This window comes from Phoxinus phoxinus (assembly GCF_949152265.1).
Source record: "Phoxinus phoxinus genome assembly, chromosome: 1".
Taxonomy (NCBI): Eukaryota; Metazoa; Chordata; class Actinopteri; order Cypriniformes; family Leuciscidae; genus Phoxinus; species Phoxinus phoxinus.
The window spans coordinates 49,860,734-49,877,105 of record NC_136876.1 but is presented as its reverse complement, the minus strand read 5'-3'; the positions used below and the strand labels follow the sequence as shown (position 1 = coordinate 49,877,105).

Below are 16,372 nucleotides of genomic sequence, written 5' to 3'. Positions count from 1 at the left end.
AAGAGGTGGTGGGAAAGGGAGGCTGGGTGGGACTGACGGGACAGATGAAGAATGTGGTTCTGTCAGAGTCTCGCTCTCAGTGGCGGGAGGATCTCCTTCTTGCCCTCCGATTCGTAGAGACGTGCAGTCGTCCGGGAAGGTGGTCGGATGCACAAGAAACTCTTCCTGGTGATCCTCGAGGGATCGTTCTCCCTGCTGGACAAAACACAAACGGAAGGCAGAGAAAAACAAATAGAAACTATTCACCACTTAACTTTCCTTTTCTTTTTGGGTCGGGTCTTCTTTCATAGGTTGTGCGGTAAACAAACACAGTAAAGATTTTTAATCATTAATAATCCACACAGTAAATTCCAACAGAGGTAGCAGTCCAACACAATGCAAACACCGATATACATACATATATATTAAAAATAAATCCAGAAAACAACACTTAATAGATATACTGGAAATGAAAAAAAATATAGATATTTTATGTGCATTTTCTCTCACCTGTTTAAATGAGGAATGTTCTCTCTCCTGACAAAATCAAGCCAGGTTAAAAAAAACTCTACACTAATACATATATCCCACTATATACAGATTAATCTATTTACACAAAATGAAGAAGAAACAACCTCGTCGCTGAGGTGAGCAAATGAAGCACAGTGAGCGACCGCCGCTGAAACTGAGGCGAGAGGATCATGTATATTCAGTGTTCAGAGGCTTCTCTCACTCCATATACAGCTGTGCCGGAGAGATGCCGAGGGAAATCACAGTTCTTCATCCTGCATGTGCTGAGAGCTGACTCTTCCTTCACCCCGGACACAACTGGAGTAATAAAGACACAATGATGGGCTTTAATGTGTCTGAACGAAACACTCGGGGCTTTAGAGGAACTGAAGGGCAGTAACAGGTGCTCAAATTCAATGAATCATCAGAGGGATTTGAGCGCTGATGAAAATGAACTTTGGGACAGTGGTCGTCAGCGCGGGTCTGTGCGGGCTGCTCAGTTTCATCCTGCTCGCCGTGTCCATCGGCACTGAATACTGGTACATTATACATGTGGATGAAGGGAAGAACTCCAGCCTGGAATACAGCAGCTCTCACTCCGGACTCTGGAGGATCTATGAAGGTAAGATGCTCAACACACACTACTTAAGCTCAGTTTTATGTCCGATTTTATTGTGCAGCTGCTGCACACATTTATATATTCTTCCAATAATGTGTATATCCAGACTAATTTCTTACTATACACAAATATACACGTGAATATACATTTAACATTAGGCTAAATACTGAGTATGAAGTACATGGACTTAATGTGCCATTAGTTCATATTAATGAGGCAAGCATATAGTGACATTTAATATATATAATAGGTGTCACCACATCTCCCTTCTCTTACTGTTTAGCTATAGTCATTTAATGTGCCTCTATGGATTAAAGTATTTTGTATCTCATTTTAATCTCAGCATATAAACTGGCAAACGGTTCTACTGGCTGCAAATGAAGTCATTTCTCAAATGTTCACAGATACAGTCTTCATCACTGGCTGAGGCGTCATTATGTACATAATTAATGTCTCGTCCAATTCTGTAGCTGTTCCATGGCTCTAGAGACTATTAAAAAGAGAAGCAGTTCATCACAGAACTGTAAATGTTGCATGTTACACACGTTGTGATGACAGTTACTAAATCTGTCGTATGAAAAAATACTGCTTTCCATTTTATTCTAAAAATGCTGTAACAACGATGTCTTCCCTCTTACAAAAATGCTGCTTTTCCTTTTACGAACATAAACCTTTAAATGATATTGAATGCCTTGAACTTGTAGGCTGTAGAAGAGATTGCCAAGAAAATTGATTCTCCGGCAACTGTGTGAAGCATAATGTGTGTTTCCAGCTTTGACTTGAGGGTGTTTCAATGTCCCCCACAGGAGAGAATGGCAGTTATCATGACATCTCGTTCTACACGGACACCTCCGACCACACTGAGCAGGAGAAGCACCTTTTAAGTGAGTCTCTGAAACTGCATCTGCACATTATCCACAATCAGGGAATGACACGGGGAGTAGGCTTGTTATGTATGGTTAGTGTGTTCTCCGTCTCTTTAAGAGCTGTATTCCCAGCACGATATTCAACCGTCCCGACCCTCATTATACAGTAAGGAAGATTGACCAATTATCAAAGCTGGTGATCTTTGATTATTAGTGTCACACTAGGGGGTTTGTGATATTGAAAAAAACAACAACAAAAAAACAGTTGATTTTTTGTGCTGTGTTTTTTTTGTACCTTGGCTGACCTAAGCCTGTCGTGGACAGCCGACTCCTGAAGCTTTTCATATGCTTCATATTCACACAGCAAAATCCCCAGTGTTAAATTAACTCTGCTCAGAGCACTCTACAAAGTGTTATAGTAAAACTGAAACCGTGTTAAAGTTAATGAGATACTTAAGTGATTAATTAAGAGATGATTGAGCATTATTGATGAACACCTGATGTTAACAAGCAGAATCACTGAAGGAAAGAGAAACACAAGAACTACAACTGACTTAGGCCACATTTACACATAGCCGGGTATTTAGAGAAACGAATATTTCTCCCCCTCCGTTTTCAATAATAACATCGTGCACACAACCCGCATAAATACGCCGTTGAGCGCCTTTATAACTATGCTAAACCTATGGGCGGCAGTGTAGGGAGAAGGATAAAGCCATGCAAGCCAATCAGAATCCTCAGAATCGACAAGAGAGAACCTAAAACCCCGTTTCTCCCAGTTGACACGACAACATATAACCGGCGTTTTCAGAAATCTCCACTTTGGCCGGAGTTTTTAGAAATAATCGTTTTCTGGGATAAAAACGGCGTTTTCGTGTAAATGACAGGCCAAAACGCAGAGAAATATCTGCGTTTTCCCATCGTGTAAACGGGGCCTTCAACCACAGTCTTACGGGCAATCTCCACCAACTGCGGAACGGCTGCGGAGTCAATAGGTTTCCATTAAAGTCAATGTGTGTATTTTTACTGACTGCCCTCCGGAGCAGATACGCAGAGCTTCTATTTTTGCCGGATGCCGGAGAGCTCTGCAGCAATTCAGCACAGGGCAGATTGTGCGGGACAGGTTATATCGCGCAATCATACGTGAATTAGTGAGATCTCGTGGGTCCTCGTGACTTCAGCTGTCAGTCATGGCCTGGTGGGTATTGAAGGACAGCGGAGCAGACGCGCAGCGGAGCCGATCCGCAGCCAATCCGCAGCTGGTGGAAATCCAGGGTGAGATCAAATCCACTGAAGATAAGAAGACATTAAGGGGCTTTCACACTGGTAGTTTGGTTCGGAACGGGGCACGGTTCACATGAAAAATCGCTAATGTGAACGCTGTCATGTGGACCCGGGTGCGCACTGGGGTCCCGAACCCGAGACTACCTGGAGGAGGCGCTCTGAGTTCGGTTGCTCCCGAACCGTGCCGCGGTTCGAGTGAATGTGAAAGCAACACTGACTCGGGTGCGCACTTGTTCAGGAAGTAAAGTGACCAGCGCATGCGTTTTAGCTGATTATGATGTATTTAGTACAATAAAACGCATGTAAGGGAGGATAGTATTGATGACTTACCTTATACGAGCGAGAGTGAGCCTGCAGTGTATTCGCGCATAGCGCATGGAATCAGGGAAACAAATTTAGAAATCCACTGTCTCCTGCACACACACACACACACACACACACACACACACACACCCTCAGTAAACCTGTTGTTCACTCAGCTGCGCATAATAGCACCGAATTAATAAAAAGCACAAAATATTGACCCGCAGCAAACGAGCCCAGTGTGAAAGCTCCCTAAACCTGTGAAGATCTCAGCAGAGGAGGATTGAACAACTCCACAAACAGCATTACCAGCTTCACTTATTACTAACCAGACTGACTTTATTTCTGTCAGACGTCTACAGAAGCTCTTATTGAGAATTAACGTTTATTAGATGTTTATGTTTTATTGAAAGATTTGGTCAACATTATGGTAATCAGTGTTTGCTTTATCTTTTATCTTCAGTTGATTTTATCTAAGACTGTGGCTGAAGTCAGTTGTAGTTCTTGTCTCTCTCCTTTTTTTGTTCTTGTTGTTCCTCTTTCCTTCAGTGATTCTGCTCATATCATCAGGTGTCATCACTAATGGTCAATCGTCACTTAATTAATCACTTAATTATCTCATTAACTTTAACACTGCTTCAGAGTTACTTGAACACTGTAGAGTGAGACCATGTGCTCTGAGAAGTGCTGGTTTAACACTGGGGATGTTGCTGTGCAATAGTGATAAAACAACTTTTCTAGGGGCATTTTTTTCTAACCTTATTAGATATATGCATCATATTTTATGTAAAATTCGTAGTTTTATTCAATAAATTCAGTTAGAATAATAAGACAATTGAATGTTACCAAAGTATCAACAAAATTAATTTGTATACTGCAGAAGTGAAACAGAAACAGCTTTTAGATGTATTTACAATTGCATAAACATATTTTTTGAATATTGAAATATTTTTCAATTAAATACTTTGAGTCATTGATTTGTTCAAGAACAATGATGGATTCAGGAACGAAAACGCCACTGTGTTACTCAGAGACACACAACCGCTCCGCTCTGGCTTTGCAAAAATAAGAGACAAAATTGACAATAATGTGTCTAAAATCTAACACAATATTAACTTATTTTTTAACTAATAATAACTGTAACTTAACATCATATCGAAATATAAGACAAAAACTCATACTGAGGCTTGAATTTTGGGGTCCTTCTTACTGAATTGCAATCTACATCACACAGTGAAAGCATTGCAAAGTGAGTGACATACTCGTCAATGTCAGCCTCCACATGGTTAAAACAACACGTGGTATTATTGTAGACACCCCTAGTGGTCACTCGTTCAAACTCACTGAAAATGAAACGGCAAATTGGCCCCTGAACTCCAGCTTTCTCTAAACTCTTGAGTGTGTCTCATGTATTAAAGGCTTGTCTGTGTCTCTCAGCCTTGCACAGGGTCATCGTGGTCCTGCTGCCCCTCAGTCTGGTGCTGCTGGTGTTTGGGGGCATCTTCGGTCTGGTGGCGTCTTTGGCTCAGAGCTTCTCTCTCCTCTCCTGCATCGCTGCATACTTCCTCATGTGCAGTGAGTGTCATGAGCATCTACATCATCCGTCTTCAGATAGCAACTGAAATGAAGTGGTCTCAGTGGAGTTTGTGTTGTTGTGTATGGGTCAGTGAGAGATGTGTTTCGGGGATCGGTCAATGCCACACATGGATATAAATCACAATGGGAAAGAAAGAAAACACAAAATGTCAGGCGCTCCAGCTGAGTGCAGCTGTTAGGTGAACTGGACACACAGAGAGGGTTTATAGATATGGAGGTTTTTAGCTCAATAATAAATACACAAATCCTGCAGTCATGAATAGAAACAATATTGAAAATATCTATTTGATGCGTCTAATGTATTAAGAGGATTTATCCTTTTCAGAATCAAACTATCTTCCAGGGATACAAATATGTAAATGTACACATATTTTTACATATTTTTACATATTTTCACTGCACACAGCAAAAACTCCAGTGTTAAATGAACTCTCCTGGGAGTTCATTTGGCTCCAGACTCAAGAGTGTTAGTGATAAAATATGAGTGTTAAATGATCACTGAAGCAGTGTTAAAGTTAATGAGATAATTAAGTGATTAAATGAGTGATGATTGATCATTATTGATGAACACCATATGATAACAAGCAGAATCACTGAAGGAGAAAATCACAGATTTTTCTTTTAGTTGGGCTCTTGACCCTTAACATTAGATTTAGTTTGGCTGTTGTAACTGAGTTATAACAACCAGATGAACAAAGAGAAAAGGGGATCTGGTGGTATTGGCTGTGTTTTGGTGACATAATCATCATTTGACCTGAATCACTGAACTCATTAAGAGCATAATCACTGTTTCAGATATATTTGTTGATTACAGCATCACTGTTATTCTATAGCATAAGATCAAGCTTTCTCAAAATAATCCAAATGCTTTCTTAAAAATTGTTCTGAAGGTCTTATCTTTTTATTCTTTTATTTAGGCACGCACCGACATCAAGAATCAGCGTATGAATCTCAGCAATGGTGACAAACAGCATATTCAGATAAACAGATCAACTCTGAAAATTATAAAACAAGCGCCTAAAAAGTTACATAAAAACAGCGGAAATAAAAGAAAATATTAAGAATAAAGAAAATTACTAAGACACTTCAGATTCTAATTGATTCATACCGCAATGCATGATGGGAGCCATTCATGTGTTTTGGCACCCAGAATGCACAGCAACATGCTTTTTTATGGTCACCACTGTTGAGATTCACAGGCTGATGCTTGATGTCTGTGTGTCAAACTAATAAAGACTGATCAATATTTTTTGTATCAGAACAACTTCTAATAAATTATTTGAATTACATTGAAAATACTGAAAGCCCTTCTTCTGATCAACATAATAGTGACTTGAAATTGTGATTTTTTTCTCCTCTCTCAATGACTCAGTATTTTTATTGTCAGGTGTCTTCAATAATGATCAATCATCACTCAATTAATCACTTTATTATCTCATTAACTTTAACACTGCTTCAGTGTTCATTTAACACTCGTATTTTAATACTTTAACACTCTTTAGGCTATGTTTACATGGAAATGATCTGAAGAGAAAACGCACTACCAGAGTCATTCTGAATCTGAACACAACAACCTCACACAAAAACACTCCCTCTTTGCTAAGAGATTCATGAAAACTTAAGACAATGTATTCTTAATGTGTCATCAGCTCAAAATATCAAACATCGCTAAAAAAAATTAACTAGGAAGGTTGTGCACTTTACATAATATATTTATATTTAGTTTACTTATAATAATTGTGTTTGTTGACTTGAATTTTTTTTTTTCTATTAAGGTCCACGTAATTATGTCTCAACTTAACAGTACAAAATCCTGACGTGTTGTCTAAACACAAACCATTTATGTTAAGTAAAAAACTTACATCCAGAGGGTGGCGGTATAGTGCGACTGCCATTTTGCCCTAACTTAATTTTGTTCAATCTGCTTAAATGTGAAATTTAAGTTGACTTAATCCGTTTTTTTTGTTGATTAAATGAATGATTTGTGTTGCATTAACTGAAACTGGACGGTGCTTGTTAGTTCCCAGCATGCTTTGCATATGGTTGAATTAAGAGAGAATTGTTATTTTATGTTTTGTTTTTTTTTGAAAATGAGAAAAGGGGAAGTCTTGATAGTGTGTAATAATGTTTAATAACATTGGAATTATTAGAACCATTTAAATTACAGTGGGTTACCATTGTGGAGAAGAGTGGAGCATTTTGTTTGGATGTGGACTGATTCTGCAATTTTTGACTGCTTTGGATGAGGGAGCACATAAATCTTAGCATTTAATATATTAATATGTGCTACAGCTAGCTATAGTCTATCATCTTAATTATGTGTCACTAAAATAAATGAAATATTAGTGGGTGAATGAATATTAAAAATACCTGAATCATGCCAGGAAGTCTTTAAATTCACTTTGAGACTACTTAAATTGGGTTGCTTAAAATGACTTAATTCCATGATGTTGAAGTTACATGAACAAATTATGTGTGTTTAACGTAACCCAGTTATGTGTGAGCTGTTGACATAAAAAAGTTAATTAAAGCCAACATATAATTTTTTGAGTGATGTTTGAAAGTGCATACATCTGTAATCAGCAGATTTTATAGAAAAGTTCTACATTTAATGCTCCTGTGTCTGTAAATGTGTTAAATATAAGATCAACAGGATTTGATTATATCTTGAATGACATAATTAATCCACTGTCACAGCGTCACAATAACATAAATCAGGATTGACACTGCATGTGTGTTATAGTTTTTCAAATGAGTTGTTGTAGAGCACTTTTAATTTAAGTGGGAATTACATCTACAGGCTTTGTACATCTTCAGTAGATCATCTGTGTTTATTCTGTCCTCAGTATGATTGTGATAGTATTGTTGGGTATGTTTGTTATGATAGGATGTGATGATGATGATGGTGTGTATGGGCTGTTTTCAGGCAGTGTAACAGGTGCTTGTGTTCCAGCCTGAGCACAACAGAAAACTGAAGGTGAATTAAGGGAGGGATGGAGCAGAGAAAATGACTGGGATCTGCAAAGGTTGAAACTCTGAGGTCACCACAGACATTTACAGCCTTTTATTTGTGTTCTGTTTTCAGTCCTGTTGGACGGGGATCCTGAGATGAAAAAAAAACTCTAATCTTCCCCAGAACAATGTTACAAAATAGTATATGCATGTGAACTTTGTTATAGTTTAGTGTGCTTATCTAGTAGCTTTTATTATTGCTGAGGTAAATTGTTACAGTAATTGTGCCATTGAGGACTGAAAATTGCACACGATTGATGGGTTGGAGTAAAACAGCGGAAAGATTGAAGTCTCATATGAGTTTACTGAGTGATCCCACCTGTAAACATAGTACTCTTCTTCACAAAAACAATGGGCATGAGCATCCCTCTGGAATATGAAGACATGACAGAGAAGAAGATGGTGATGGTGTTTCCATCTGCTCTTGCCTCACAAACATTTGCTGTTCTCCAACTCTCACAAAACATGAACTGTAGACGCATGTCTCCTTTCACGACACTGGTGAATCATGCTGCAACCTAAGCAAATATCTCAAAGCCCTTTCTAATGTTTGGGATTCCTGCATTGATCAATTTATTTAAGCCAGGAGTGCATCATCAGACATGGTGTATCTTTCATTCAGTTCAACTCTCTCCTGACACACTCATGTATGTAACACTGTGAGTGTTGCTTTTTTTATTTATTATAAAGAGCAGTTCATGACCTCCATCGTGTCTGTGCGTCTGAGAGATGTTTCATCCTTCTTTTAAAGCTTCTCTTCAGATCAGACAGATGCACCCTTGTGGGAAAACAGTGAGCATTATTGTATTAACTTGGCAGACCAGGGCAGAGTCGGTGGGACTGAAGACAATGGGAGAACCAGAGGGATGGAGGAGACCGGTGGAGACAGAGGGGTGTAGTGTAGTGTAGTGTAGTGTAGTGTAGTGTAGTGTAGTGTAGTGGAGGTTAACCCTCTGGGGTCTGAGGGGTTTTCTGGGTCCTGGAGGTGTTCTGACATGCTCTAACATTTGTGCTTATTTCTGTTACTTGTGGCATTTTCATGGCTAAAGTCTTATTACACTGTATTCAGCACAAACTCTGCTACAATAATATGTCAGCAGCATGCATGTAAAAGTTTGTAGTTTTGAGATAATGACGTTTATGCATGGTTTGTGAAAAAAAAAAAAAAGTAACTGAAATAAGGTCATGAAACCCATACTGATTATTTCTTCACAAGACTTTTGACAATTGTATCACGTAGCCTAGAATATTTGCTCCAAAAACAATATATTTATTTAAAATTTGTAAGACATGTTTTGTGTAAGAAAGCTGTATGCGAGGATGCGTGAACAATCCATGAATATTGAGGTGTTTCACACTGAAAAAGACAAAGATCCTCCCATAATGGCCCTATCAGGTGTTATCAGGGCCTATCATTATGAGGAAGAATGAGGAGTAAATTTTTGATTGTTTGGATTTATTTACAACACAATATAATCCAAAGATACACAACAAAGGACAAAAAAGCACATTATTAAACACACTTAATCTAAAGACAGTCACACACCTTTGTGCCATTCCTGAAACAGTACATACCTGTCATTTCCAATGTGTTAATTTTTAATTTTATCATGTTCATGTACATAGGCCTATATATATATATATATATATATATATATATATATATATATATATATATATATATATATATATATAATGAACACCAGGTATATTGTGCCTTGAAAAGCATATTGTAGGGCTGCATAGAATAATAATAACAATAGCCTATAGCAGGCGGCCTATAAATCGTTGAAAATGAACACTTCAGAAACACTACACTAGAGAAAAAAACATGGATTAACATATGTTACTTTAAATGTTTCCATTCGTTATGACGTTATGAAATTAGATTGGAGTAAAAAAAATGAAGCCTGATGTTTGGTGCGTTTTGCACTTCACGTGGAGTTTTGCATGTCAATCGCTCGTGCGCGTGTGGGTGTGGTCACATTAGAGTTCATTTGGACGTGTTTGAGAAACTGTACATGTCGTTGCTTTCATACGCATTAGGGACATTATGTAGGAATTACTCCCATCTAGTGGTGAATTTGTATTTTGCATTCAAACAAATTTTGCAAACATTGTTATTCATAAAAATAAATCATGAGAACATGAACTTCATCACTGCATTGCAGGAATTGTAAAATCTTTTTTCTTATTAACTGAAGTAGCCTAACGCAATATTTTTACTCTAATAGCTTATCTTTCCCCACACATATGAACTGTGATCGTGCAATAACGTTAACTTTACATCACGATGCTGAGCTACAGTGAAATGATAGAAAAGACATTATCTGTGATAGCAATTTGCCTCATTTGTGCAAACTGGAGTAGAATGAGGCTCGCGTCTACCGCGTCGCGCTAAACACCGCGCCGCAGGACCTCTAGACGCGCATAAACGCGTCTTTACATTGAAATCACTCGCGCCAGACGCTCAAGAGTGAGTGAGTAATCATTTTAAAATAAAATTGACTTTAATCAAACCACGGTTCCATGATAAGTTTTGTGATCCGTCTCGCCACTATAGTAGCACTATGATCACTTTGAGGGGAGGATAAATTTATCTCCACCGGGGATAAAAATAATTAAGTAGAGGCAGGGATACATTGACCAGAAAGGGGGAAATCCCACGCAAAATATTCACAACTTGAGCTAATGGATTGTTTTTGAAAAAGGAGAGCTATATAAAATTAGCCACATTAGCGACATTAACTCTTGTTTTCTGTAATCTACGGTCACGTTTCCTTTTACGTTCTATTTTTGACTTTTTTGGCGACGATGTTTTCTTCTCCTGTGGCTTGGCATATGTATGGTCCATAATAACAATGCAATCAAGACTTTTAAAGTTGCCGGTGCAGTTTCAAGCGCCTCTCACTGCTCTGCACCTGCGTTTCTGCTGGTTTCTGCTGGCTCTGAACGAAAACGCGTTGTGGAAATGTGTTGGCTTAGTACTTTTTGTCCCTCTCTGCTATTATAGTTTTGCAAGATGGCGGAACTACATGGAAGCCTCCGTGGACCTACCCGTCCCGTGTATATAAAGATAATTAATTCTTCATTTATAAGGATAAGTCAGATAGTTGGCCGAGGTATTTGTACACCATTGAGGACATATTTATGAATAAAAATATTGATTTTAGATAATAAAATACCTAAAAAAATTCTTATTGTCCCTTTAAAAAGAGAATATTTGTTTTTTATATAATTTACATCATTAAAAAATTGAGACTCCAAGCGTTGTAAAGACATACGTTTCAAGTGTGTGTGACAAACATTCACTGAGTTACAGTTCATTTTTCTGTCGCGTTTCAGAATGAACTTCACATTGAGAGAGACGGCAGAACGCGCATCATGTTTATTTTCTTTATTTTATGAAAAACACAACATTTTGTTTTTGTTATGAGTGTACACAAATAAAAGAAGACATTTAACTGTGTTGAATGATGTATAACACTTATATGTAAGATCAAAATCAACAGAGTATTTTAAGTCTGTTTTGCACTTATAAGAAAAAAAGCGAGCAGATCACGCCGGCGCGATAGCCGACCCCAGGGGGTTAATGTAATAATCCTACTAACATTATAAAAGTTTCTCAGGAAACATAGAATTTACAAAAATGTTCAAGACCCCTTTAACAACATGGTTAATATGCTCACATAGGCAATCCCCTATTAGTTAATTTTTTTATTTATCATCCTGAAAAAAACAATGCATCGTTGATCAGAATATCTGACATGGAAATGAGTAGAAAAAGAGCTAGACGACTGAAATATTTAGTTTAATTGCAGAGCAGCAGGAACACCTCTCCTCTGTTCTTCCCGTTATGAGTGACTGTGAAAGGTCAGGGCTCCTCTGAGCTTCATGTAAGTGGGATAATTACAGTAATAATGACTGAGTTCATGACAGTTCCCTCAAACATGGTCTTCTCTCCTATCTTATTAATATTCTTACCACTAGCTGGTGTCACCATCATTTTCTGTGCTTGTCCACTACTTAATTTCATTGCAAATGAAAGACTCCATGCACTTATCCCAGTCAGGATTTTATATCTACAATGAGACCTGTGTTCATGACCGTTGCTAGAACTGATGGAACCCATGGTGTGTTTTCATGGATGGTGTTCCCATTGCACCAGTTTTAACAATCTTCAATGTTGATCAAAATGACCAGTCATAAATAGTATGTTGTGAATGGAGTGTAATGACTGCTCTTTGTGCACAGGTCTGTTGACGGTGTCTGGTGTGAGCATCTATATCAGTTACTCTCAGCAGGCTTTGGAAGAGCTTCAGCACATGGTGGATGTGGAGTCACTGGCTCACGTCCACATGTCCTTCGGCTGGTCTCTGGCCATGGCCTGTCTGTCCTTCTGCCTGGAGATGCTCGCGGGGTTCCTGCTCTTGCTAGCGGCCCGTCTCATCCGCCGGCAGTGTCACCACGAGCCTGCTGCGGTGTTCTTCATGAGCCAGACTTCACCACAGCTTCTGAGACTGCAGTGATGATGATGATGATGATGATGGGGTCTACATTCACATGCATTTCATCCACAGCTTGGGAATGAGTTTGTGCTGTGTCAAAGTTGAAATGGAGAGTGCCGGGTGGAGACAGCTGCATCAATTATTGAAGGAGGCTCACTCACGGACTGCAGAATTTGTCTGCATCACTCGACTGTGTGCAATCATATATTTTCCTCAAGGCTTCTAGAAACTTGTTTTCCTCTGCTCACCAATGCCATGTGTCATGCACACACGATATATACCATGACGAATCAAGCAATTGCTGCTTTTACATGCAGTATCTCTATGGTACACATTTTTACAGCAGTGTTTTTTTTCTATAGTCCAAAAACGTCCTGTTCAAAAGTTTGGGGTCAGTGTGATGACAGCACAAATGTTTTCAACATTGATAATAATCATAAATGTTTCTTCAGCATCAAATCATCATTTTATACTGATTTCTGAAGGATCATGTGACACTGAAGACTGGAGTAATGATGCTGAAAATTCAGCTTTGATCACAGGAATAAATTACATTTTAAAAAAGTTTCAAATAGAAAACAGTTATTTTAAAGTATTATAATATTTTACAATATTACTGTTTTAATGTATTTTAAATAAATAAATAATAAATAGATGCAGCCTTGGTGAGCATAAGAAACTCTTTCAAAAACATTGAAAAATTCTTTCCAACCCAAAACTTTTGAACGGTAGTTTATTTAAAACACATACACCTCACCCATAAGTGCTTATTGAACTTTTAATACAGATAATGGTCATATCCTTAACTTACACATAATATTTTTGCATACTGAGATTTAATACATTAAATTGTAGTTGTTTGTTTTTCTTAGTAGAAAATTGTTCTGTGGTAAAACTTGTACAACTTAACCAACATTTTATACTGTCCACAGTAAGCCACCGTGAAGTACCATAATAAACATAACTTATGCCCATCATTTTATCCGGCATGTTGTTACAACTTATTTCACACTTTAACAAACATTATGTATAGAGTTATTTTTAATGATCTGTACTGTCTGATCATTACCATACAAACTTTACGTCCACAAAGATACTTTGCAATGCATATACCAATTTTAAATGAAGCTAGTTATAATTATGTTTTCATTTATGGTAATTATATGTATCTCCCTAAGGCTTATATTTGATTAAATATCCAAGATGCACAATGTGATCTCAATTAAAATATAAATGTGTCAGTAATTAGCCACTGTGAGTGATCAATTTATGAAACGTGTCATAGGAACAGAGTGGGCTGTTTTCTTGAGCACAAAAGAGTCCATTTTCATTCCAATTTCAAGAAGGAAAGTCTTCTCAGAAGATTAGAAGTTAGCCCAGTGTAATATCCTGCATTATTTGCAGGGAAATATGTCTGTGTAATAATATTAAATTGCGCCTGGGTGGTTGTAAATCTCCGATTGCTGCTGTGGAGGCTAAAATAGCTGCATTCGAGACACCATTAAAAGTGAAGCCCATGCTCTTAAGTGAAAATAAAGGCTGACCTGGTGATAAATGGAGCGAGTAGAGTGCCTGAGTGAAGTTTCTCTCCATCACCTACACTAGAAAATTCATTCTATGAGCAAACAGTGCCAAAGTATTACATTGGTTTTTTTTTTTTAAAGAAAGATTTATAAATATGGTTGCTTAGTGATTTCTTATTTTCTTCTGCTCCCACAATGTGAAAAATACAATGTTTATTGCGAAAAACTCTCCTAGTTTAATGAAGGTCTAGAACATTTTTTTTATTTCTCCACCTAAAGATAATGTTTTAAAACTTGGGCAAGAGGGTTAAAGACACACATTTAAATATCTCAGAAAGTCAATGAACCCGCTACACACCACTTGGAAACCTTCCCAGTTAATGGCACAGCATGACGGCTCTGGAAACTCAGACACGAAGATGGTGTTGGAACCCAATGGCAGGTATTTATTAACAACACAAAAGAGAATACAGGTGAGTGACAACAACAGTGTGTTGGTAGAGTGAATGGATAACTGAGTAACTTTGTGTATCTTCCACCAGTAATTGGAGAGTCTTTGATGAGCCAGCACACATGAATAGCAGACTGGACACACGAGGAGACAGGGAATGGAGATCGATGGTAAGTATCGCTGGAGATCGGCTTTGCGCAGGTAATTGAGTGTCTGATTGAAGAGTGTGTGTGGTCTCTGTGAGGGAGCTGATTGATGCGGTGATGAGGGACAGGTGCGGGTGATTAGGGCTGAGTGTGTGACTGTGGTTAATGTTGATTTGTTCATTTACTTGAAATCTAACCCTCATCCTTGATTTATGAGCTGAATTTCTTTATTGGCATTGGTGGTCCCACGAAGAACCTTTCACAAGATACTTTGGATTATTTTCTTTACACTTAGGCCACATTTACACATAGCCGGGTATTTAGAGAAACGAATATTCCCCCCCCTCCGTTTTCAATAATAACATCGTGCACACAACCCGCATAAATACGCCGTCGAGCGCCATCATAACTATGCCAAACCTATGGGCGGCAGTGTAGGGAGAAGGATAAAGCCCTGCAAGCCAATCAGAATCCTCAGAATCGACAAGAGAGAACCTAAAACCCTGTTTCTCCCAGTTGACACGACAACATATAACCGGCGTTTTCAGAAATCTCCACTTTGGCCGGAGTTTTTAGAAATAATCGTTTTCTACTATTGATGCTCATGGCTTTGCGAACCTATCGGCATCCAAACACGGCGAATCAAACGCGTTCGTGCCGCTCGCCGTAACTTGCATAGACGGAGATTACAATCGAGCAGCTATTAGCTCGATTAGCAGCTATTTCAAAAATGGCGGTCACAAGTTTTTTTTCGTCTTGTTGGTCACGGTAACCGCGCCCCCAGCCCCTGACGCAAGCGGTTCTTACTTCTAGCCCAGCAATGTTTTGGTGCTACTTAAGAACCACTTTTACTGGTTCGGAGCTGGTGCTTTGGTGGTCAAAAAACAAAGAACCGATTTGAAACTAGGCTCTGGCTCCGAACCAGCACCAGCTCTGCCTTGGTGGAAAAGAGGTATCAGTTGTAACTGAGAATGGGTCTGGGGAAGGTTCATTCACAGCCCATTTCCAAAGGGGCGTCACCAACGGACATCGCTCAAATGCCTCTGGGCACAATTGGATAGACCTAAAACCAATCAGTGCTATCGCCATCGTGTAAAGCCCGCCTCAACGTTTGTGATTGGTGCCTCGATTTGTAAAAATTGGAAATGGGCTTGAATGGGCTCTTGGCCAGATGGACTTGCAGAGCAAATCTCAAATTTGCTGGAAGTTCGTCAGGGTTTTCCCAGGCTACTTTACACTAAGAAAAAAGGGTTCCTTTTTAAAGCTACATAGTGAAGAATTTTCTCCCATTTGGTGCTGAAATTGTATATGACTACCAACTGAATATTACTTTCTAGCCCCTCCCATTCCGAGGGCGTTTTAACTCCTACGGTGGCCGTATTACTTCAAATCTGCCGGCAGTCGTGAGTAATCTCACCCTCGCATTCGTCATGGTGCCGCGCGAAAGGCGAAGCTTAAAATCCAGGTTTGTCCCTCTTTGGCTAATGTATTTTCAAGATGGAGACGCAACATGGCTTCCGCCATTCGAGCGACTCGCTCGTGTATTTTAAATGGCAGATTCTACACTTACGAGAA

General features: G+C 38.8%; 1 protein-coding gene across 2 annotated transcripts; it reads left to right on the top strand.

Annotated features, from left to right (window-relative positions):
- The first annotated feature begins 739 nt into the window (after positions 1 to 739).
- Positions 740 to 13,771, top strand: LOC307005832 (transmembrane protein 235). Of its 2 annotated transcripts, XM_079626313.1 has the most exons (5): positions 740 to 1,111; positions 1,915 to 1,992; positions 4,999 to 5,136; positions 12,424 to 12,694; positions 12,750 to 13,771. In XM_079626313.1, the coding sequence occupies exons 1-5, from the start codon at positions 934 to 936 to the stop codon at positions 12,901 to 12,903; spliced, it is 819 nt and encodes a 272-aa protein (XP_079482439.1). In that variant the 5' UTR covers positions 740 to 933; the 3' UTR covers positions 12,904 to 13,771. The 2 variants fall into 2 exon arrangements, with proteins under 2 accessions (XP_079482439.1, XP_079482440.1); XM_079626314.1 differs by lacking the exon at positions 4,999 to 5,136.
- Positions 13,772 to 16,372: the final 2,601 nt, after the last annotated feature.